Below are 24,695 nucleotides of genomic sequence, written 5' to 3'. Positions count from 1 at the left end.
CCTCTGTGCAGGCTGCAAGGAGACAAGATATTAACTTTTTCTTTAGTGGATCTCAGTAGGAAAAGGAGAAAAAATACCGCATATCAGAAATCCTGGGTTCTGTTCCAGATTCTGGGAGGAACACAGCTAGGCACAGAGTCAGCTCTTAACACAGCTTTGCAGTGTTCAGCTCCTAGTCCCTCTAGGTTTTCCTTCTTACAGGCCCCATTTCTCCCCCTCTTACCCTTACATCTCCTTGTCTCCATCCCTGTTTCTCAGTTTCCTTTCAGCTTCACGTTGCAATCCTCACCACTGCCGTGTTCCAGCTGCCAACAGCAGCAAAAGGTGCCTCCTTGGTATCAGCATTCGCGATCCCTTCCTCCTTCAGAGTAAGGACGGGCTAGGATTTCTGCAAAGGATGTGACTTTTTAAGGCAAAACAGTATCCTCATTTCTTGCCAGGGTTACTTTGGCTAGAATTATCCAAAAGTATTCAGGTGAGGTGGATACCCAGCATGGTAACTTTCAGCTAACGTAGTTAGTACTTGCTAATATTGTAGTACTGTCATTCAGCCAGAACACAGCGACTTAAATGGAGAGCTTAAACCTCAGCTACAGGAAGCCTTATCTTTATTATCCATAATGTCACAACTGACTTTATAAAATAGCTACGTCTACTTTGAAAATTGCAACCGAAGACCTCAGTTCTCCTTAAACACATTTACGGTCTCTCAGTCTTCCTAAGAGGGGGAAGTTATTACCGTGTGGGCAGAAACGGAGGCACAGAGGCGTCGGAGAGCGGTTTCAGAGTACCACAGGGGGAACAGGAGGGAGGAACAGATCCCGCGTTACCCTGAATCCCCGTCGTATGCTAAATATCATAATTCTCTCCCCGCAGTGTCAACTGATTTAATGAATTAACGGTAACTGAAGCATAGCGTGTGCATTACAGGTGTGCCAGGAAAGGCAGTCATCAGCGAGGTCTTTGTGTGTGATACACTGGACAGACACAAACAGTTCTTCTCCCAAAGACATTTACAATCTAGGATGCTGTTTGCTGTTGTATCACTTATGCCAGCAGTTAATTCATGTGTGACAGAGCCCAACCTACTCAAAGATCACTATGACTTGCAGGATCATGGCTTAAGAAATAAAGTTAAAAATTAACTCATGACAGTTTTTGCTGACTTCACCTCACCGGCTTATTTATCATTTAGCACATGACCACGGCTGTGGCTGACTTACATATGAAACATAAGAGAGTTTTTTTTTTTCTCGGATCCTGACATCCCAAGGCTATGCGTGTGTACATAAAACGTAAGTAAAAGAGAGGAGGTCTGTTTTCCAAGTGTGAAAAGGAAATTGTTCTAACGTGAGACATACGTCATTGGCATCCCTTTCCCTTTGTTCCCAAACATGGTAAAGAGCAATAAAGCTTTTTGCGGACTATAATGTGACATCACATAAGAATGCACAGTTCTCATTTTTTTTATGCATATATGTATATAACAGTGCGAGCATCCCAAGAATTAATGGTTATGAAATACTGAGCAACAGCAGTGTATAAAAGGTAAATGACACACAGCAAAGGAATCTCCCTTCAAATCACATAGCACATGAAACCATGCTGGTCTGTGACAACTGCACCACTAGATTTTTTCCATGTTTATCCAAAGTAGCTTAGTAAGCATATCATGCATGCCATTCACTAAGTCTGTGTACCAAAATACAGAGTATGATGACCCTAAGCAACGTCTGCAGTGCTTGTAAGCTTGTCGGAAGCGGGGACTGGCTGATGTTGCTGCTGCTGTAAAGTATTTATTTCAATTAATTTTTTGTGAGAGAAGCGACAGAAATAGCTCCCATTCTACTACAGCTATTCAACTGTTATTTTGGTGGAATTATACCTGTGTAACTTTCTTATAAAAAGCGGTAGGAGTTGTGCATGTGTTCTGTGAGCTAATGAGGCTTCAGAAAAGGTTGTCAAGAATGGCACAAGGCATATCTATTATTTTTTGATTCAGAACCAACCCATTTATCTTTTCTGCTTGCTAAAAAGGGCAATTTCAGGGTTTTTCTGGTGACTGAAAAAAAATGTAATGCTAGATGCAGGCTTCCTTCTGTCCCATATGTCTTAAGTGTACAAAGCTTTTTTTAGAGAATAGCTTTCTTTCAGGGCAAACCAGTTCTTACTAAAAATAATTCTTATGAGATCAGATAAAATGAGAGGAATGTTGCTGGCAGATCCTGGTGCCTTATTTACAAAAAATAAGGCTAAATCAGCCTAATCCGGGCCTGTAATACAAGGAGAGAGCTGAAGAACCTTCCCTGTTCCCCAGGGCCGTAGTTGATGGCCCGAGAGCTATTTTGGTGGTTGTGGTTGGAGGATGCAAAAAAATAAAAACGCATCTCTTAGGACCTACCTAGATATGCATCTGTTTAATGTTAAAAACTCAGGTCAAGCTATGAGACACCTAGAAATACAGCAAGGACTGGCTACATGCACAGAGGTGATTCTCCCTCCAGCAGGTCTTGAGGTTGCATCCAGTAGGAAAGTAAAACTGAGATGGGTCTTTGGTGTTGACGTCCTCTTGACTTTGAACATAGTTTTGTCTCCTCTTCCTTCATATCAATGTCTTCTCTCAGGCCTTTAGCACTGAATGGCGCCAGACTCCTCCCTAATTTCTGGTGTTGTGTATTATTTTCAATCTTTTTAGCCCATGATTGAGGTAGACAGCAAGCCCCTGAGCCAGGGGCTTGCATCATCTATTAAAAAAAAAAAGCTCAGTAATTATTCATGATTCATTTGTGGGACAAGATTGCAGCACTTGCGTACATTATTTAATAACAGATACGGACCACAACTGTTAAGCAGGCAGAGAGATACATATTGTCAGGAAGACCGAAGGGGATTTTGCAGATTGCACGTCCTGTCAAATACCAACGTCAGTAGACAAATTTACTGCGTGTGTACGTTCAAATCAAGGCAAAGCATACGAGTCACCTTTCAGTTGCTTAAATATTTGTTCACACAAACCATTGTGAATCATTTATCCACACAGTTACTCAAACTGCATCAAACTAGCTTACGTGTAATTGTGTGCTCTGGTTTTGCATCTAGCTGTCTTTACTCTTCATTTAAGAGGAAAACTGAAAGGTCTGAGAGGGGCTGGGGTCTTTTTCTCCAAATACTGTATTTTCTTATAAAGAATTCATTGACTTACTGTGTTAGAAAACTGTCCCTCGATCCGGTTAATTTTATTTTCGAACTAGAAGAAGAATCCCAAGATCCGGTTGTTCATTTATAATTCAGCACTAAGCTAAAGAAACAAGAGCAGAAAATGCATAGTTGTAAATCACGCTAGCAGCCACAGAACAACATAATGCCGAGCAGCCATTTTAGGTTTTCGGTTGCTTTCTACCCTTTCCACATAATGAAGCCTGTTAAATGAATCCTTATGGGAATCGTTCATGAGGTTTGCGTTTTGTACATGAAATTCCAAGTACAAGAGATTAATTTTGCTGAGTAAATGGTCTGTATTCTGCAAAAATTAGTTCAAGGTACTTTTTTTTTTTTTGGAAAGGCTTCTTGCTTTCTAGGTGTAATGATAGTATTATCCTGTTAATAAAATGTAAACCTATTCTCTCTGGAAAAAAAAGAAATTGATTTCAGTGGGATTATTTCAGTCAGAAGGAATAAAGATGGCAAACGTATTTCCTGGTGTATTTTATTCAGAAGGATTCCTAGTCTATAGCTAGCTACACAGACCGGATCCTACCCTCTCTATTACAGAAATCTCTGAAAGAAACAAACTGTTGCTGTTTCATTTTGGTCTTCAAAGTAAAGCCCTAACGGTGGATGGATGGAGGCTCTACCTAGTAAATGTGCGTGATTCTAGCCTACTTTTTTTCTAATGCTTTGTTAATGAAATTACCACTTTTTCTCTTCCCAAAATTTGCTTGCGGATAGCTGTATTATTTTTCTCAGTGAGAAATAATCCAGGTGTCCAATCAACCCAAAGGTTGTGCATTTATTATTTCTATTTAAGTCAATTAGAACGGTGCAGATGCCTCTTCTATTTGATGATTTGCTTCCAGAGAAAGATTAGAGAATTAATTAAAATACACAATCGAATTGAACTGAAATCATAAGATTTTGTTTCTAGGAAACAACTTATGAGTACAGAGGAATCTAAAGTTGTGCATTTATAGCTAAGTATAGAACGTATCATTTCAAGCTGCTCCACCAAAGTTTGAGTCTGAGGTTGGTTTTCAGACTGCGAGTCTAATTTAGTTTCAGAATGGAGAGTACAGCTTAAGATTCCCAACACCAAGAGACCTGGGTGGGGGCGTAGGGGGGGAAACATGTGATTTTGGTTTCAGTTAATTTTAGATTTATTTCTGTTTATGAGATCAGTTGTCTCTTTCTAAAAGTGTTTTCATTTTGGCAGACTCCTCAAATGAAAAGCTTATTTCGAGACATTTCCTGTTGAGTAACTGATGTTGCTGCTGCTGAGAGGTAAAGGAAGACATACACAATGCTGAAGGGAACGTATGGCAGTGTCATGGTAATGACAGGCATGAAACCAAAGACTGCCAAGATCTTTCCTTCCATCACATAGGAGCTTAACAGGCAGCGCAGAGGGAGAACACAGTATATAGCATTATCAGATCTATCCCTCCAACCTAGCCGTGTATTCTGGACATGGATTACGATTTGTGGTTCATGTGATCATCGCTTCTAACCTTTCCCTTTTCTTGTACAAAGATTCCCAGTCAGCTTTGCAAATGATCTGGTTTTGGTGAGCGCAGGGATTCTTCATCGTCTATTACCATTGTGCTAAAGACACCAGAATCCAGCAAAGCAGAATTCTGCATGATACTCCCATCTGGACAAAGTCACGGTAAAGTGAAATAGCAGCAAAAATTCTGTCTTTCGAGGTGAATATTCAGAACTCTTGGCATTTTGATGAATTCTGGAAGACCACTGTTCCCAACTAAGCATTCCTTTCTGTCTTCCTCTACTAATGACCACCGCTGTGCAATTACTCTGTAGTTTCTGTACCCATCTAAAACTCTTAACTGATTTCACAGCTGTAGTAATAAATTTAACATTAAACAAAGAGTTTATTTACATAATAACAGGAGAAGAGAGAATGAAGATGCAATACTGAGGAGTTAAGATGAATCTTTTTTTAATTGCATTGTGGATGTTCTGCTCTTACATTTAAGTCCTTGGAATACACTTACATGAGCCTTTCCCTGGTTCTTACAGTCGGTCAGAACTCCTTCATATAGCTGCTGTTCAGAATGCAGTAGCTGGATAGAAATCGTTAAACAAGTGAGGTCAGCATCTCAGGAGAGTACGTCTGCAGAACTGGATAGGTAAAAACTAGGTTATGGAAAGTTCTTAGCTTTTGAGGAAAACCTGTTGCAAAGGATTTAGCAAATGTACGTAGTAGGATATAGGAACAGAAACGCATTTGTGACTGCTTGAGAGCCCTCACAGAAACCAGAAAGATGTGCAAAAGGTGAAAGTCAGAGAATTTGAGGGAGAAATGCTTATGAAGCTGAGCAATTTTGTGAATTGCAGCTAGCTTCACAAAATTCTTAGACGGGGAACAAAAGCTGCAAGGCAGTCTCATGTGCTTATTTAATGTAATTAATGCATTTTGAACCACTTTTTTGGTGCAAAGGGATCTTAATTACAGCATAAAATTCAGATGTAATTGATGTAAAAGATCTTCATGTAGATGAAAATACGAGCTGCTGTTTGAAAGCAAAGGGAAGAGGAAATGCCCTGTTGTAAGGTCACAGCTTATGTGGGTCAGTCTCATCTGATTTACATGTGCTAAAGGTCCAGCTTACACAGAAAGCAACATGCTCAGATAGTTGTGTAGCATATAAACCAGCATCACATCGTCATGGGTGAGACCGTAATGCAGAGATAATGAGGATAATTTGCTTGTTTCTATCAGTTAAAAGATCCATTCCAAAAGGCACCTGAAAATACTACAAATGAAGAGCTTTATAGAGTTAAGTGCATTCATTGAGCTGTGCTCAAGCAGAGCTCCTGTGTCCAAGACCTTCCTGCAGTATGTACCAGGCTGATCTTCCCGAAAAAAATCAACCGCTTCAGGCTTTCCTCAGGGATCCATATGTAAGTGGAGGCAAGAACATCGCTTTCTTATTTAACGTATGAGTGCAGCCAATTATACTTGTTTACTAGGGTGACATTTTCTACATCTTCGCACAAGTCACAGGCAAGGAGTCCAAAGCAATGCTTTTAGTCTCATTTTGTTCAGGGTTGAAGGCATCACTGCTAGTGATGTGCTTTGACCTAATATGACCTGATTCATGTATGAAATCCCCCTAGGGCCCCTGGGGCTAGTTCATCTTCTGTGCTTTATCTGGCTCCTCTCCCTTCCCAAGCACGGCTTTCAGCATTTCCAGTCTGCTCCAAGTTACAGCGAGCATAGTCAACCCAAAAGGACCGTTACGAAGCAGGAATCCCCGCACTTCGATGGGATGGGGGGCACAACTCCCCTTTCAGCTGTCCTCCAAACACACCATCTCTTCCAAATTGCAGAGAAGCATGTGAAGTGAATGATGGTTTTTGTCAAATGAACCTTGTCATGTGTCCTCTTAAAAACTTCTTTTGAGCTTCCACGATGAAGTTAAGGGTGATGCAGAGCAGCTTTGTCAGAATAAATAGCTGGCCACCTTTGGGTTTAAAACAGAAATTAAAACGATAAATGCAAAGCCCACCTCTACAGAGGCAGACTGACTTTGGTATTATAGTTTCTCTGGGATCAGGCCAAGAATGATGGTCTACGAAACACTATTATATAGTATTTCTTTTAAAAAAAAATACATTCCCTGCCTTTGCAGATCCATATATTGTTCTTTTTTCAGGAAAAGTGCTGATCAATTCCTACAGGGTTTTATCATTTTTTTAGCATTAAAACCTTGCTACCTTTTTGCTGAAATAACACTTCTTTTCCTGCTCTTGTTCTCAGCCATTTCTTCAAAGGAGCAGATGAGGATTTCTCTTGCGGCTGGGTGTTAGGAAGAGGCTTGCAATTCTTGCATCACTTCTCATTCAGTTTGGCATTTTTCACCCTATCAGTCACCTCTTGTGGAAAGGGACAGGCTTCTCATCGTTCTAGCATTTTTTGCCTGAGCACGTTCTCTTACCATCACATCAGCTTGTATTACTGACGATTGTATGAACTCACCAACCCTATCAGATGCTAATGGTTATGGTTGCTACCAGCTTAGGGCGGTTCTAAACCATGAACAGGTAAGAGATGGAAGGCTTTTTATTTCTTTGCAGATCTGCCAATATCCTAGTTGTACGGTTGTTTTAATAATAATAATAATTTCAAACATTACAAAGCTGGCACTTCCCCTCCACCCACTGGTGTAGTCACAGCAGAATGAATGGTTCATTGTTGTAAGAGTCATTTCGCTGCACAAGGCAACCTCTATTCACAATTAGAAGGTTAGAAATGTTCAGCCAGTCGTGACAATTAAATAAAATGATTGTCTGAGCATCCTTTAGGGTTATAGATCAGTCTGTCTTCACATGGTTGCTGCTACCTGGTTTTTATTATAAATCTGCAAGAATCTTTTAGAGTGACAACAACCCTAGTGGAAATAGTGTAGTGAAATGTGATTTCTGCTTCCATGTTCAGAAGCAAAGAGCAGTTGGCTGCACCTTAAATAAAGACATGAGTTTTGCACACCCAGCACTGCAAACATTGGAGGGAGCTTAGAACAAAGCCACAAAATGATAGTGGAGGCTTTTGAGAAACCGAGCTATGGGAACATTGAAAAATCTTCTTTAGTGACAGAGCAGTTGATGTTTTAGGGATAGCTGATGTCTGAAGAAGCCAATGATAAAATTTACAGCTATTTAGAACAGAAAAATACAGGGAAATTTATCTAAGCATAGTAGGCCTAAGAGAAACAAGGAGAGTTTTACAAAGAAGATCTTCCTGACAGTGAAATGGATTCCAGAGAGTATAAGGTTGTTTTTTAAACAAAACTCTGGAAACAGTCTAGTGAGGAACATTTCTTTATTGGTCTTTTCCTATTTCGATTTCTTTATGTTCTCCAGAAGAGCAATGCTTTCTTACTAGCCAGTTAGAAACCCCAGCTTTCAGCAAGTGTTCGAAAAAGGCCATATTCCTATGAAAACCTTTTTTTTTTTTTTTAAAGTAGAATCTCCAGCAGTACTTTTAGTGAGTGGTATGCTGGGAAAGCAGTTGGTTGACAGTGGTACCTAAATTCCTGGCTGCACCATTGCCAGTCAGTGGCAAACAATCAGTACAAGTTGTTTAGAAAAAAACCCCCGTGAAATAGGAAATAGGGCACGAGACGGTTCTGTTCTGTCTGAGGCTGGAAGGAGCAGGACAAAATCCATCACTGTTTATGGGCTTGTATTTGTGAAACATGGGAACTGAACTAACAGAGGAAGTGGAGAATAAATACTCAGCAGAGAGAGTGATTATTGGCGAGATACAGATCCCTCGTCCTGGAAGCGTGACTTAGGGCCAATTGAAAGGAATTCCTTCTCATTGATTTTGGAGAGTATATCTGAATTTTGAAATTGTTGCTCACTAGTTATAGTAATAATAATGGCATGTGTTAGTGTTGTAATCTCTTAAGAGCTCATTTCTTCACATGTCTTTTTATAGCAACATTAATTCATTTGGCAAACATTTTTGTGATGTTCTTTCTAAAATACTGAAGAAGAATATTTTTGCAACTGCTGCTTTGTATATTTTGGGTCTCATGCATGATTTATCACTTACTAAATTTGAAATCCAAATTATGGAGTTGGCTATAGCTATTGCCAGAAAGCAAAATCTGCAGTGCTGGAAAGGAGTAAAGAGGTTATCATCATCTTACTAAGCTTCTACCTTTATCGGAACAATATTTGTACTGTAAGTTACTTCCAGCTTTGCAGTCCCCAGGCGGTCACTCACAATAGCAAAAGCTTTGTCATTCATCTATAATCGGGACATTATTTTTATTGCAAGTTATTCCAACTTTGCAGTCAGTGGAAACTAACCAGCTATAGTAAAAGTGTTGTCATTCATCTATAACTGGGACAGTACTTTCATCGTAAGTTATTCCAACTTTGCAGTGAATGGAAACTAACCAGCAATAGTAAGCGTGTTGTCAGTCATCTAAAATAGAAGGCAGGAGAAAGGAGGAAGATGGTCAAAAGACAGAACATCTTTGCAGTGGAGTCAGAGTAGAATATTCCCAGGCTTTCACAAGGTGTCTTGCAATTGTTTTAGTTTGTTGGGGTTTGTTTTGCTTTTTTTTTTTTTTAATCCATTAAAGATAAATTGCAAAGTGCAAGGTAGCTTTAATTGGTGAAATTTGGTACAGGCTTCCAACCGAAAGGCTGCACCATCTCCTTTGGCATCTGCCTACCTTAACTCGGACAGAATGAAGGGGTATGGTACAGTGAACATGCTCTGGTAAAGTCAAATCTCTGTCAGGGCCACGAAGCTTGATGAGCAGCCGCTTGCAGAACTCGGTGCGGTTTCAGCTAGAATGTACCAGATAACTGGTACCAGCTAAGTATTTTAAAGCTAGCTCAGATATGGGAGACTGCAGCGTAGACATCCCCTTAGAGCAATAGCTCTTTTAGGCAAGAAGGCTGCCCTTCTTTATGCTACAAGTGCACTGTAGGCACTTAACAATTATTAATAATAACAAATTAATAATGGCCCAAATCCTTGGCTGTGGTTGAGAAACTTAAAACATAACTCATCTGGAGCTGTAAGAAAAGATGGCTCAAAACAATCTTAACCAAATCCTGGGCCAGATTTGTGCCTGGACTTTCCTCCAGCATAAGATAAAGCAGCAGAGTACAATTTGTTCTAAGACATTAGCAAGGGAGAGCAAAGAACATAATGAATAAATTTTATTGGTAATGCATAAGAAGAATGCAGACTGGTGGCAAATAAGACCATTAGGGGATAAGAGTATAGAATTAGATGGAAAGAAGAGATGAGATTGGTCTATCGCAGTGGTCCTAAATCAACATGTCATCTCAGAAACCACAAAAGTCAGCAACTGAGTGGAGGTGAATGAAAGACAAGGGTCAAAACAACAATCATAATTTATCTGAGTGTCAGAAAAGCATTTTTACACTTGGTACACAATGCATCGATTTACACTTGATAGACAGTACTTACACAAAAAGAGACTTCAGTCCTCACTGAATAGCCTGCAGCACAATACAAATTCTTTTCCTGATAAATCTAGGGGGAAAAAACAATCCTTTTTTATTCAAGGAATTTTCACTTAAATATTTGAGTCTACTGGGAACAGACTGAAAGACACATACCATACGTCTACAGAGGCTTGTGGTTACATTTGCTGATGCTATTTGACAGTACGAGGGGCGCGATTAGGAACCCTGGTGGAAAGACGCAGAGTGGAAAGCTTCAGCTGCGGTTTTCATTCCTCTTCGGAGGTGCATGATGGAAGACCTATGAATTGTTTACTGGTATAGCAAGGAGCAGGGTATACTGGTAGGAAGACTGAGCTTCACATTCGGGACTCAAAAGACTGTGTTTGATAGGAAAAGATTTGCTTCCTTTTCTGGTGATGTTGTTTTGCCTTTTTTACAACAAAACACAAATATTATTCTGTTAAGAAAAGACCTTGCTGGCTATTGTTGTTATCTGCTGAGTCATGCCAATAATTGTGTATTTTAGCTTTCTGAAAGAATTTTAGAGATAGCTTACTCCCCCTCCCCCAGAAGATGGTTGAGAAATACTGCATAATTTCATAAATAAAATAAAGCTAAAGAGTTTTTGGTTGAAAGCATTTCCTTTAATGGTCTGCTATGCAACACTTCAGCAGTTGGCTGACTCACGGCAACCTGAAATTGAAAATGACTTGGGGGTGAGGGAAGGAAAGAAGAGGACAGGAAGAATTATACCAGCCAGTATGTTTTAACTATCTATATAGTAGTCTGATCCTCATCTTGTTCAACTAACCATGACCTCATGGAATTGGTTCAGGCATCAGCTCTGTGCCTGGTCCAGAGCAGAAGATGCATTTATAAATTAGATTAACGTAATTAGCGATGAGAATAATATATTAAATTACTTAAATCACTTCTGTTTTGATAATCTTAGATGCTAACAGGAGTGTGCTGTCAAAAGCCATTTCCTTTGAGCCCACCATTTTTGGAAAGCCCTTCACTATCACCAGAGAGAAAGCTCACGCTTTGGTGTTGCAATTCTCTCACTTCTATTACATAGTACGTTGCATTTTCTTTCTATACTAGTTCTACAGAAAATAATCCAAAGAAGTGAAATAAAAAAATCTTTTCCTACATATTAAAAAACCAAACTCTAGACACATTAAGTAAAAAGAACAATAGAGTCCAAGAAACCAAAACCACCAGAAAAACCCACTTCCCCCACTCCAGAAACCTCTCTAACTGTGTATCCTGCATTATGCTATTTACAGATCATCAGAGATGGCCACAGTGATCTAAGTGCTGCTGTTCTAGGACACTAGCTGTCGTAAGACATATGAAGATCTCAGCTACTTTTTCCTCTTAAATACAAACAGACTTTCCAAAGAAACAAAGCGGGAGATCGTTTCAGAGAAGATTGGGGAAACCTCACTGTGAGGGGAAGGATTACTCTGCTTTTTGAAGCTTTTGGATTCCCCTAATGTCTCCAGAACATTAGTCACGCATCCTCCTCATAACCCTGCATTAAGGGTGATCCATGCTGATGTGATGCGACGGACTGGGCTGGGTTTGCTCAGGAGTAGCCTGCCAAACCTCTTGCATCTGGCTGATACTAAACAGAAACACATTCTCTTCTGGTTTATGCCTGGGTGAGCCATTTCTCTAGCATTCAAAAAGCCTTCATTAGTCGGGTTGCTTGGAGAGGAGGCACATCATACTGCTCAACCTGGGCTGGGTTAGCCTTTGGAAACATCTGAACTCCAGTCCTCGGTTGCAGCCAAGCAGCAGAAAATGCAAGAGGGAGGGATGCAATGTGGCTTTGGGGTATTCTGAGCTGCTGGGATCCAGAGCAAGGAGGGCATGAACATGGTCCTCGGACACAGATTAGGAAAGCCATTACATGGCTCTGCCTCTTAAATTGTCAGGGGCCTCAGGTTATTAGCGTGACACCACCAGCTACGAAGGCTTTCTGCCACATTGGTTCTGACGCTGCCAGAAGAAGGGAGAGCGGTGGGAGGTGGTGCAGAGGGCATTAACACCCATGCTGTGCCGCCAGAGGATCCCGTCAGCAAGAAGGGTAACGGCAGAATCGCACCAAGTGACTTGGACACATCGAACAATTACAGCCCGAGAACACGCAGGCCCGCTACAAGAGATCACAGATTGCTCAATGCATAATTCAGTATCATAAACATGTACACGACACTAACTCATTCTTCTCCTAGACTACTTTAATTTCTTGACAATAACATCGCTAAATTGACCTGGAAAGAAAAAGGCACTCAACATTTATAATTGATTTCTGCCCTATATCATTTTGGCTCCCCTCCTTCTCATATAACTGCTAATATGAGTTACTGCAGATTTAGTATTTTGTTACAGATTAATTCAATGGGATTTTTGACTAAGCTAGCGTCCAGAATGACTTTGCACTTGGTGACATCTGCGATGCCAGCATGCAAAATGATTCTTCTGGCATTTTTACAAATTCTATTGTACCACAGAGTATGTCTTGAGAAATCCAGCTATGACCATATCTGATTTGGCTAAGAACACCAAGTAATATAACACAAATAATGATAATAGTTACTTTGCGGGACTAACAGCTTCTGGCTATTTTCTTTCCCTCTCGGGCAGACTTGTAACCCAGGCACACTTTCAGTGGTTTTTATATACCTGTCACACTGAAACTTCTTTTAGATTTGACTAATATGACCAAACAGCCATATCAGAACAGTCACATTATGTCCTGATTTTTTTTTCTGGTATAGAACAACTGGGATCTTAGAACAAAATAATTCTTCTGTCTCTGCCATTCCTTTTACTGATGTATCTGCTGAAGCCCATCAGATGTATATCTATAGAGATACTTAGATATATCAGTTAGATATAGATCTTAACGTTTATGTTTGGCTGCCTTCAAGATACTTTTCACTCCTTTTATTTGGAGAATGTTCTGGTGATAGGAAGCCCAGATCTTAGAAAATTCCTGATTCCTTAAGAACTGAGGTCCACTGTCAGTCATTAGAGTCCTCAGTATTTGCTGAAAGCAATTAAGGTAAATTTATTTAACAGATTCAATTGTGTCCCCTTTTTCAGACTGCATTTACATTGTTGTCAAAGGTACCCACCTAATTTTTAAGAGTATGCTGCTGCTTTTCTTCTGATTACTCATCTGCTTTTTGTGATTCACCTCTACGGCAACATTTTCATTGACATCATCCCTGTGCCAGTAAAAACATGTTAATTTTCTTACTAAACTGTTATTCATTAGCTTCAGTTTCAGAGCCTGTCCTTTTTCCTGAATTAGTATTTTCTAACAATTGACCATTTTTTTCATTGACTAGCTCCTCTCTTACTGCGTTACTGACACCATTAACTGACGGTAGATGACCCCGTCTCAGGTACTGTACTGATCAAGGAAGAGGTTGTACGCATAGTGTCAAATAGCTGAGATTCACAGTAAACCCCCTAAGTTTGTGAAACCTAGATAAAAATATAAAGAAGCTATATATATATATTTCTAAAATTCTTTACCTTTTCATATCTAAAGCTCTAGAAATTTATAAAGAAGGTATATATGCATTTATTTCTCACCTCCAATACATTTTAAATAACTCAAAACTAGAAAACAATGGTATTTGTTAGAGAAAAATGAAATCAGAGTGGCAGAAGCACTAAGATGCCTTAACGTCATTGGAAATTGCTCATCACTTCTATTAAGGGAGATGAAAGAGAACAGGTATTTGGTGCTTGACAGAAATGAGCTGAACAGGAGCTGGGTTAAAGTTACGCATGCCGTGTGTTGGCTCCGCTGGGAGTACCAAAAGCAAAATGTACATCTGTATTTGGCACAGACGCGGGGCCAGTGAAAAATGCGAAGCTGAAACAGCCTTCCTGTCTTTCTGAAAACGTGTCTTAGGCCACACGCTGCCGAGGGCACAGAGGGGCACTCGCAGAAACCCACAGCAGTTTACCTGCCGGGCTCACGCAGCGGGCTGCGCGGGTTACGTGACTTCTTTCCTACACCCGCTGTACCGGTTACCTGGGCAGACAGACCGCGGTGCAGAGGGGCCGGGGTGAGGAAGGGGAAGCGGTCTGCTGACGCACGGAACCGGCCTTGGCGAGCACGAAGCCCCGAGAGGCGCCGAGCTCCGCCGGCCGGGACGCGGCTCATCGGGAGCCCAACCCACCCCTCGCCCGCCCCGCCGCTCCGGGGAGGCTCCCGGGCGCCAGGTCGCGGTACGGGCCCCCCCGGCGGGGCCCACCCGAGGAGGGCTCGGTTCTGCTTCCCTCAGCCCGAGGGCGGGCCGATAGCAGGGTCTCGCCGCGGTGCCCTGCCCTGCCCTGCTTGTCCCCCGGCCCCGCAGGACAATGGGCCGCTGGGGAAGGAGCTGCCGCGGGCGACCGCTTCTTCTGAGGACGGGCTGAGCAGCGTCCCCCGGGAAGCGGCTGCCTCACCTGAGGAACGACCCGTCCTACCCCCGGCCCGGCCCGGCCCGGCCCGGCCCGCCCCCGCGCGGGGCCGCGGAGCCCCATTCACCCGCACGGGCGGCAGCACGACGGTGGGCGCAGCCTCCGCCCCCCACCCCTTCTTCCCGCCCCCCCGCCGCGCCCCCCGCCCGCCGCCGCTCCTTCAGCCCCGTCGGTGTCTCGGGCCTCCCCCGCGCTCCCCCCGCCCGCCCATTCTCCTCCTCCTGCCCCCCCCGCCCTTCCCGCGCGTTGGTTCGCTCCTCCCCGCCCCTTTCCCCCACCTCTCTCGTTCCCTCCCACCCCCCGGCTCCCCGCGGTGGTCTGGCCCGGCCCGGCGGCGGAGGGAGCGGCGGAGACGGGCGGGGAGGCGCTGGCGGTCGGGGGTCTCGCTGTCCGTTGACGCGCCGGCCCCTGCGGAGCGGCGAGGAGCGGGTCGGCGGAGAGAGCGGAGCGAGTGAGGAAGTGGGAGCGGCTCCCCGACCCCGAGCAGCACCATGAGGTGAGGGGCCGGTCCCGGAGCGGGCGGGCGGGGGACGGCGGGTGTGTGTGCGCGCCCCGTGCCCCCCGCCTCTAACGGTCCGCAGTCGTGAGGGGAGGGGGGGGGGGTGCTTGGCCGGCGGAGGGGGGAGGGGGCCGGGCTGAGGGGAGCCCCGCGGTGGGGGAGGGGCCCATTGTTAGTGGCGGGTGGGGGAGGGGCGGCCCCGCCGTCCCCGTCCCCCGCGGCGGCGGCGAAGTTGCGCTCGGGGGGCGGCAGCGGGGCCCGGGCTGGGGGGTGGTGGTGGTGGGGGTGGCCCCGCACCGGCGCATCCCGCGGGCTGGCCGCGGCAGTACGCGCCGGCACGGCGTGAGTCCCGGTCGGCCGTCTCCTTTCTTTCTCTCCCGGTGTTGGTTTTTTTTTTTTTTTTTACCCCTCCTTCCCCTCCGCCTTAACCGGCGCGTGTTGCATTGCAGCAGCAGCTGGGCTTTTCCCTGTGTAATCAATAACGAGGGGGTGGGGGGGGATCCCCCTCTCGGCAGCCGGGGAAGTGCCGCGTTCGGAGGTTTCGGATGTAAACACTGAGGTGGACGCGGCTGGGGGCCGGGGGAGGCGGGAGGTGGGTGCCTGCCTGCCTTCCCGCCGGGGACTCCCGCTCCCCGCCGGCTCATTCATTTGAAGGCGATTTTCTGCCTCCCTGGCCCGTCCCCGTGTCGTCGTCGTCCCCCCCCCCCCGCCTCCCGGCTCTTTTTAGTGCCTGCTCTGTTTCCATAATCTTCTTTCTGGATTGGTGCAGGACCCGGTGAGAAATGCGGCTCGGTAGCCCGAGCGCTGGTCGGTCTGTTCGGGGACGTTGTGCTCCCTGTAGGCCTGTCCCTCGGTTAAACAACTGGGGAACCGAGTTACTCTTCTTTTTTGTCTTTTTTGTCTTTTTTTTTTTCCGTCTTCCCCTGGAAGATATTGTCTGCTTTGCAGTTGGATTTGAACCTTCTTTGTCTTAAAGATGACTGTAAGTCGTGAGGTCCTTTGGAGTAGAGCTCGGCAAGATTTGTGTGATGAAAATCAGCAAATTCCTCTGCTGCATAAAACTGACGAGCCATTAGAATTCACTGTAAATTACAGTAAAATCCTAATTACATTTTCTGAACTGTAAGGGTTCCCCCTGGCCGATGTGTGTGCACCTTCAATGGAATGGGTAGCATTGCAGTGGCAAGCATGGGAACAATCTCCCTGCTGTTTTGTTTAGAATTGTGCGCCTATATTTCCCTCTGCTTTTCTTTGTTAACTGTAGGTATTTATGTCCTATGTTATTTTAAGCTTTGTTTTGTCTTGTGATAATTTATTTTCACTTATTCATGTCGCTCATGTAGAAGTCAGATGCCCTGCAAATAAAAAGTTACAACTTAACAAAACTTATAGTTCATATCCACATCCTTTAAACAAAGGGGGTTTTTTATTATCTTGACAGTCTTTAACACAACGACTGCTCTTAATCTAACAAGAGTTGGCACAAATATTTTGAGAAGCCCTGTATAAATTTGGGTTTTGTACTGGTGAAAAGTACTTTAATTGTGTGGCTGGTGCTGAGCGAAGTAAGCTACACCAAGCAAGACTACTCTTTCACTGATGTAACTGTATGTGTGCTAGGACTTCTGCCAGTTTGGAGGGAGCACAAATATTTCTCTTAACCAGCATAACAGGAAGGTGTCTAGGTTGAACCTACCCTTAGGTTGCTTATTTAGATGTTTGAACAGTTGACTTGAAGCAGTTAGTAAATATAGGCAAATGAATATATTATAGGTCTGAATCTTTCTACCTTTTTGTCAGCGCAGAGCATTAAGGTGGTAAGAGGGAAATGTCGTTGCAAGTTGGATGGTCGCTCTGAGTGGTCGTGGGGTACTTCAAAGAAATCTGAGTTCAAGAAGGCTGGGTTCCAAGCCTTTTGAAAAAAAGAAGCAAACTGTACCAATTAAACTACACAGGCTAAGAAAATGATGTGGTTAAAGAAGTATTTTTCTCTCTATAGAGGCACTATTAAATTGACTCAGTTTTGTTTAATTGGTCCGACTCCAGTACAATGGCAAGATTTCACTGCATGCTCTCTCTTTGGACTTGTTTAGACTAGGATTGACGGTATATTTCTGAAACATGTTTAAACAGTATCTTCATGATGTGTTTCGTTAGGGCAGTGTCTTTTAATGTGTATTTGCTGGTCAAGGCAAGTTGTGATGGGGGAGGAGTGGCAAGGTAGATGGAACAAGTGACCAGCGTTTCACATATAGCTCTTCTGTGTGCCGGGGGTGTTAAATCTTAGCATTTAATACTAAAAACATACTTTTGACATGATATTGATGGTCTCCTGGAATGCATAAACTGCATTCGGCCACTGCTGTTCTGCAGGTAAGTATGCAGTTGGTGCTCCAAAGAATACAAACAGAAATAAATACTAGAAGTCATTCTGAGATGAGCTGGGGGCGGGGGGGGGGGGGAACCCGAACACCTCACTTTCTGTTCTGTCCTTTGGCACATACATGTGCGAGAGCCTATTCTTCAGCTATCATGAGCCTAAACTAATTCTGATGATTTCGTGTTAAGATCTTGCATCTTGTCTGGGTGGTTAGCTGGTGAGTTACCGAAGAGCAAACTGGTTTTCCTTATGTCAAATAAAACAAAAAGTCATTGTAAAGAGCACCTTCATATTATAAAATAATCAGCAATTCAGTAAGACACAAACATCAGCGATACACCAGAATGAATTCTTGCAGAAGTCTATTTTGTATTTGAATTCACATTATATGCTATTTGAGTAGCATCTGTTAAGGGTTTTAGGTTGCTGATAAACTTTGAATATTAAATATCCCAGTTAAATGGTCTAGCCTAAGTATGAAGTTACTTGGTTCAGGAGCCAGCTTGAATAGGGCTTGTGTGTATTTCTCTCCCCTGATTTAGGTAAACAGTTGATTCCCATGAACACCTGTTGCTTTTATTGTATTGTGGTTAGCTGACTAAGTACTGCTCTTAATATAGTTTCCTGAATGCACTTATCTCATAATAGGTATCCAGGAATAGGCATATTCAGTGAGGTTTCCATTTACTAGCTGACTGGAATGTGGTGGTGGGGGAGAAGGTAGTTAAGATGTAGGTAACAGCACAATTTGATGCCCCAGTTCTAGTAATAGCATAACTTCCCCTTGTATTGGTACAAGAAGAACATGTGCGAACAGACTTTTGTTGAAGCGTATGTTGAAATCTGTATTACGGAAGCTGATAAACATAACTCCACTGCTAGAGTTGGGATTCTACAGTGAAGGTTAACTGACTTCTCTTAAATAATTTTTTTTTTGGGTATCTAGCTCATTTTGTATGTTAACTCCAATAAAAATAAATGAGCTTTCCAAGATACTGACTTTTTTTTAATCAAACCGTACAGCCTTCTCTTGGGATTACTACATCCATTTCTTTGTGTGGGAAAGAATTGTTTTTCATTAGTGTGCTAGTCAGAAAGCAGACTGCTTAGTCTGGTTTCATTACCCAAGTTGCAGGAACTGGGAAAGAAACTATTTTTTTTAGAATTTTAAATTCTAGTATTTCCAGAGCCCAGTATATTCATTTCTGTTTACAGTGGGCTACTATGCATATCATATGTGTGAATGTTCATTCTGTATTTAGATAGGGCAAGCAGCTACACTATTACAGATTTTGTCTTTAGAAATCGTGTCATATCCTCAGTTGTGTTTTCAAGATAAAAAGATAGCTAAATTTGTAGTCCTTCTAAACCATATTAAAATTTCCACTTACATTTGGCAGTTTTTCTGCTTAAGTATGTTGCTTTAGAATGTAATTCATGTTATCACTTAAAAGTCAGTGTATTTTGTGCCTGGGTTAGTAAGCCTTCATTATGTTTTAGATGTTGTGCTAAGATATCCGATACCATACTTGCTGTTTTTTTACATCTTTAATACAGGAGTGGAAGCCCATGACAGAAGTAACAAAACGTGTACCTTCATTAGGACTAGGAATTCTTGAGGGAACCCACGCCCATTTCCCAGGGTTTCCAGAAAAGTGGGTATACAAGAGCATTGTAGTATTAGTGACATTAGTATAGCTCAGCCGACTGCAATAACTGCAGTCATTTAAGGTAGTAAAATATCAGAGTAGCAAAGCCATTAATTTCAACGGTGGCAATAAGTTATTGTGTACATCGATATGTAGGGTAACACTTTGGAATTGTGCCTTTGCTTTAGTTTTAATACTTGCACGAATAGCATATTTGAAGTAGAAAGCTTAATTTAGTTGAGAAATATTTGACAAAATGTTGGAAGTGCAAGCAGGCGGCTAAATTAGACTGGATACACGTAACTGCAACCAATACAATTCCTAAAATTGCTCATATCTCAAGAGTAAAATTGGTGGTGTAGGCAGGGTTTTTTTCAGGTGGATACAAGAATTCAGGTTACTTTCCTTGTTCTTAAGTAAACTAACAGATGGACTGAGTCATCTGTCTGATAGAAGTGCATAGCACTTTATTTGTGACAGTTGCAAATAATTTTTGGATGGGTTGTTTCTGCCCACCTGGTATGGAATCTGACAACTGTTTTGCCCTCAAGGTCTCTGGATAGTTTAGTGAATTATTTTGATAGTAAAAGTAGAAGTCTTTAAAAGATTATTATATGAATGGAGGGTATGGGAATCAGAATACAAATTTTTTAGAAAAAGCTATTTATGACTGTCTTAGCAATTATGTTGTCAGCCTCTAAAAATTAGAAACAGTCTGGGAGTGTGTATAATTCAGGAATGCTCTCTGGAAGGGTATGTACAAGTTTTTTCTTGACTCTTGATTCAGGGCTTCATGTTGTTTGTTGTTGGAGGTCAGAGAACAAGACTGAGTTATTTAGCGTCCTACTTCAGACCACTACAGCGTGAAAGGCTTTTTTCTACACTACCATAAAAAGGAGAGGAATTATTCTTCCAGCACCTGTTTCAGTGGATGCTTTGCTAGCGCACTTATGCCCTGAGTGACGTATCTCGGCTCTGCCTTAGGCATGTGATTGGAAATACTTAGTAACGAGGACTGCTGCTTGCCATGCCAGTGCATTTCATGCAGAACTATTATAGAAGTAGGTTATTGAACCACTGGATAGAGTCATTTGCTTTCGTTACTAGAGTGCAAATGTATTTTGTGAAAGAATTATTCCCTTTACTTTGACCTTTCATCTGGAGTTGCTCTTGATAATTCATGCCTGCTTCCGCTCAGCAGTTTAGAAATACATGTGCCAGCTCTCTAAACATCTAGACATGTTTAGGTTTTAAGAGTGCTGTAGTGCTGAGAGAAAGCAGAAAATATGTGCTTTTTCTGTTTGCTTGAAAAAAACTTTGACTTTTAGTAGTAGCTAAAAGTAAATGTAGCAGAGACAGAAGTCACACAAGCCTTGTTGAACAGCTTCAATATATTTAAGCAATTTTTGATGGTGCCTACTTCACTCTCTCACCCCACCCCTGCCTTTCCCTGCCAGTCCTTGTGAATTGTATAAAACTACCTTGTGTTCTTGGGCTGTTGACATCTCTCTTGGGATTAACAGGGGAGCAAAGCCACTTTTGTATCTGTCAGTATTTAAACCTGCCAGATGAGAAGCCAGTGTTGTGTCCCTACTGTCCCTCCCCTACCCTAACTTCCCATGTGTTCTTGCAAACCTGGAAAAGAACGAGGTTTGTATATAGCTTTTTTTGTTGAGTAACATACAGAATCTTTTTTCCCTTTTAGAGATGGCTGCACTACCTTATTTTAATTTTCAAATTTTCTAACTTATAACTAACAAACCTATATCTAAGTAACTGAGTCTGCAGTAGTTTTGCCTTGTTTTAAAATGCGCTATACTAATACAGGTTTTAGGGGAAAACATTGAGTTTTATTTCAGATACTCCTAATTAATTGTTCTAATAATAATTGATAACCCTCTCCCCTAGTATCACTTATTACAAGTCCCTTTCACTGTAACTGTTTCATGACTAATGTTTAAAAAGTTCCAAACAGGAATGTGAAAATCATGCTTACCGCCTTTTGACAGCCTTACGCATGTGCTGCTCCTAATATTACAGTTCTGCAGACACTTGTGGGCAGCTTATGGAACTGCTCCTTGGGAGTTGAAGCGATGTTTTTCTGGTTTTACTGCCTAAATGCTAGTGACAGCCCCGTGGAGAAAACGGGACTGTTCAATGTGACACGAGGTGAATTGTCAGTCTACTTTGGATTAGTCTTTCCAGTTGAACTGCCAGTAATAAGCACATGTTCTGGGAATCAATGCACAAGTTAATGTGAGGAACTGAAGTAAGATTCTCTTGCTCTCCATGAGTAATCTTTAGGCAGGGCTCATTAAAAGAAAACACAATCAACATTCAGGCAAAAAAAAAAAAAAAATCTGCTCGTAGTTTCACGTACTGAAAATTCTCCAGGCAAAGTTGGTTTATGTAAGGGAAGACTAGTAAAAACTATTTGTTTACTCCACAACTAGTATGGTTCTCTGCTAAGTGTGTAGGTTGATGGATTTTTTTTTTTCTTTTTTGTTTTTTAAATTATGGTAAAGAAAGGTTCTGCCACTCAGTGAAGTATGGGGGAGAGAAGTGGAAACTAATTGCACTCCAGAGGGTGATACAAAAATACTACTTTGCTGGACTGGTGTGCTGCCAGAAATAACTCTCTAAACTCCTAGTTTGCAGCACAAACAGGATTGGAAGGATTTTGTTTCAAATGTTCTGTCATTCTTTTGTTATTCTTCACAAATTTGAAACTTCTTTTCAGTTTCCTGAATCAGGTTACAAAGTAATCTATACTTATTGCAAACTCCATGAAGAAGGTGAGGTGAGTTGTTGTGTGTTCTGGGTATATGAGCCACCTAGTTTAAAAAAGAAAAAGTTTAAAAACTTGAATCTAGCAGAATAGTGAAAGAACAAGAGTAATCGTTGGTATAGCTAAAGCTTCTGTTATGCCTTAGTTGCAGTTTTATAGCAGGTAGAGAAATATTTAATTTTCTTTCTAGAGGAAATAAATTTCTATGTATGTGTCATTCTCCTTAAGGCAATTTCCTAAAATATAGTTTAATACTTAAACTGACTGCTGTCACTTTATTGCAGGTTACCTTACGCTGATACCAGGCTTTTAACTGAAATGCTTTGAAGGTCATGTAGTTAAGGGAACATTTTATTGTGGTCTCATCACAGTTGAGGAGTTACTGGCAAATGCTTTAATATTTCAATTGTTTAGACCACTATATGTCTTCATATATGGTCATATCTGCTAGTATTGTATATTTTGTAAAGACTTACGTTTAAGTGGCATTTTTCTTATTTGTAAATGCAAATACTAAATGGGAAGATGATTAGGTTTCTCTTGTAGTTCATGTATTTCCAACAAAACTTCCAATACTGCTGTATTAGTGGTATTTCACTGGCATTGGCGGAAAGGGGCAGTTGGTATTTTTTAGGTTCCATTCAACTTTCTGGTTGGCTTTGCAAATCTGACTTAAGCATACGCTCTGAGTAAATTTGGGCCTTGAACCTAGTAGTGTTGTTGCTTAAAATCACTAGCTCTTGAAATAGCTTTTGTTCAAGATAAGTGTTTTTCAGGTACCAAGCTTCCAACTCTAGGCTAGCAAGAATTTTTCTTTTCTAGCTGTTGCAGATGTTCATGTCAATAATGCGTTACAGTGATCAATATACACTGCTACTTGTTTTGAAAACTACTTTTTTCTCTATATTTTCCTGTTCTGTAAAAATATCTTTCCCCTTCTTTGCTTTCTTTTAAAAGCTTGGAGTCTTTTACAACAGCACATAGTGACGTGTACACCTCTTATTTCCTCTCCTGCGTTGAACTCTTGTTGATATTTGAGGAAAGTGTATGGTCCTTTTGGCAAACCTCAGTCCATTAAACAATGCTGACTTTTCTATAAAAGTGCTCAGTCTAAGCTATTGGAACAGATTTATTTTTTAAAAAACTTGTTGGATTTGTACTGAAAATTGAACACAGTGAAGCTTTACTAGAAAACTTGTACTGTGTTCTTGAACGCATTTACAGAGCCCATTTTTAGAAAACTGCAATTGGCTACTGTGGATTAAGTTAAATGGACTTTACAACTTCAGAATAAACATTGTTATCTATTGTCTGAAATAGATGGTGTGGCCGGACTGACAAAAGTGAAACCTAATCCAAATGAACTTAACTATGGCAGAGATAATAAATCAAAGTGGTGAGTGATAGCAGTGTTATGAAAATGATCGGTCCTGAAGCTCAGCATTTGTATGTATAAGTCTAATCACTGAACATATTACTTAAGAGCAGGTATAGTTTGGTTGTAGTTATGTACTACTCAAGTAAAAATACTGAATTTTTTTTGAAATTACATTTAGAAGTACTTTTTTTCTAATTCAGAATACTCCTGGTTTTATAGAAGTCTCTGAATATAGTCAGAACTCAAGAAACTACTATTTTAACTCACTGTTTTACACTGATGTATTTAGTTGAATCACTTTGGTGTGAGTCGAGCAGGTAGATGGTGCAGGAAGTAGCTGATACTTTGTATCTCCATTCAGTGTGGGTATGTACATGAAATAAACATGCTTTGAACACAGGATTGCCTTCCTAGTCAGATATGAACTACCTGATCTGAAACTGAGTATGGAGACAGTAGTCACTGTATACAGTAATCAGTACTTTTCTCTTGGTTAGAGCCTGCTGTTTGAGGGGTGAGTGAAGATGTGAAAGACCTACCCAGTTCAACGTTCTTCTGACCAAGAGAAGGCTGAGGAGATAGGTTAATCTTACAAAGCTAGCAGGGAATCCATGTCTAATCAAGGGTAGAAGGAAGAGCAGATGAATGGCTAGAGCACTTGAATAGTAAGTTGTTGGTAATAAACTTAAGCAGAAGTCAAATCCAGTACTCCAGCTGCTTCTTCAGCATTACATGTTTGGAGAATAATTGAGAATGAGTTTTCATAGCATTTCAGTGGTCTTGTTGGGTTTTTTAGCTGCTGAATAGAAATGCAGCAGTGGGTTTCAGATGAAAATTTTGACTTGAGGGGGAGGAAGACGACCAAAGCATCAAATAAGTAAAAGAAGTAAATTAAATTTTGCACCCTAAAGATCTTGTGCTGTAATCTCAAAGATTGTGGTAATACTGTTGCTCTAGGTTCCACAATACGGTGTGATGAGTCTAGTAGCCTTTAGTTTAGTGATCAGCTTGGTTAACTGCATCATACATGAGTTATTCTCAAAATTATTACTGCTGAACTTAACATCTGACCTTACAACTAAGTTGTGAGGTGAAGAAATCTGGACTGCTGGGTTCAGAGACTTCATTTTGTATTGTAGCGATATCTTTGAGTAGTCTTTTCATAAAGTTTGGAAGAATAGTACATCTCAGACTTCTGGGTTTGGCATACTATAAAAGCGACTTTAAAACCAAAGGGTATTCCTGTATGTTTTTTATTTGCTGTACATTTCTTAGTCACTGATAGAACAGTTCTATGTTCCTGTAACTGC

General features: G+C 41.6%; 1 protein-coding gene and 1 long non-coding RNA gene across 9 annotated transcripts in view; one reads left to right on the top strand and one right to left on the bottom strand.

Moving 5' to 3' along the window:
• Window positions 1-1,517: 1,517 nt before the first annotated feature.
• LOC129205399 (uncharacterized) lies at window positions 1,518-14,732 on the bottom strand. Of its 3 annotated transcripts, none has more exons than XR_008576710.1 (7): window positions 14,677-14,732; window positions 13,347-13,439; window positions 10,351-10,422; window positions 10,199-10,264; window positions 5,229-5,355; window positions 3,203-3,298; window positions 1,518-2,744 (listed from the first exon to the last, which is right to left on the bottom strand). It is a non-coding gene; the product is annotated as an uncharacterized LOC129205399 (long non-coding RNA). The 3 variants fall into 3 exon arrangements; XR_008576711.1 differs by lacking the exon at window positions 14,677-14,732 and adding an exon at window positions 14,261-14,652; XR_008576712.1 differs by lacking the exon at window positions 10,351-10,422.
• Window positions 14,733-14,943: 211 nt separating this feature from the next.
• Window positions 14,944-24,695, top strand: part of ENAH (ENAH actin regulator) — a 101,496-nt gene continuing 91,744 nt past the window's right edge. Inside the window, exon 1 of one of the 6 annotated variants that reach the window (XM_054820097.1) lies at window positions 14,944-15,187. In XM_054820097.1, coding sequence (XP_054676072.1) covers window positions 15,183-15,187 — 5 coding nt within the window. In that variant the 5' untranslated portion in view covers window positions 14,944-15,182. The remainder of the gene's footprint in view (window positions 15,188-24,695) is intronic. The other 5 variants (XM_054820098.1, XM_054820101.1, XM_054820103.1 and 2 more) reach the window with 5 other exon arrangements.

This window comes from Grus americana, chromosome 3 (genome assembly GCF_028858705.1).
Source record: "Grus americana isolate bGruAme1 chromosome 3, bGruAme1.mat, whole genome shotgun sequence".
Classification (NCBI taxonomy): Eukaryota; Metazoa; Chordata; class Aves; order Gruiformes; family Gruidae; genus Grus; species Grus americana.
This window is presented reverse-complemented; position numbering and strand designations above follow the sequence as displayed.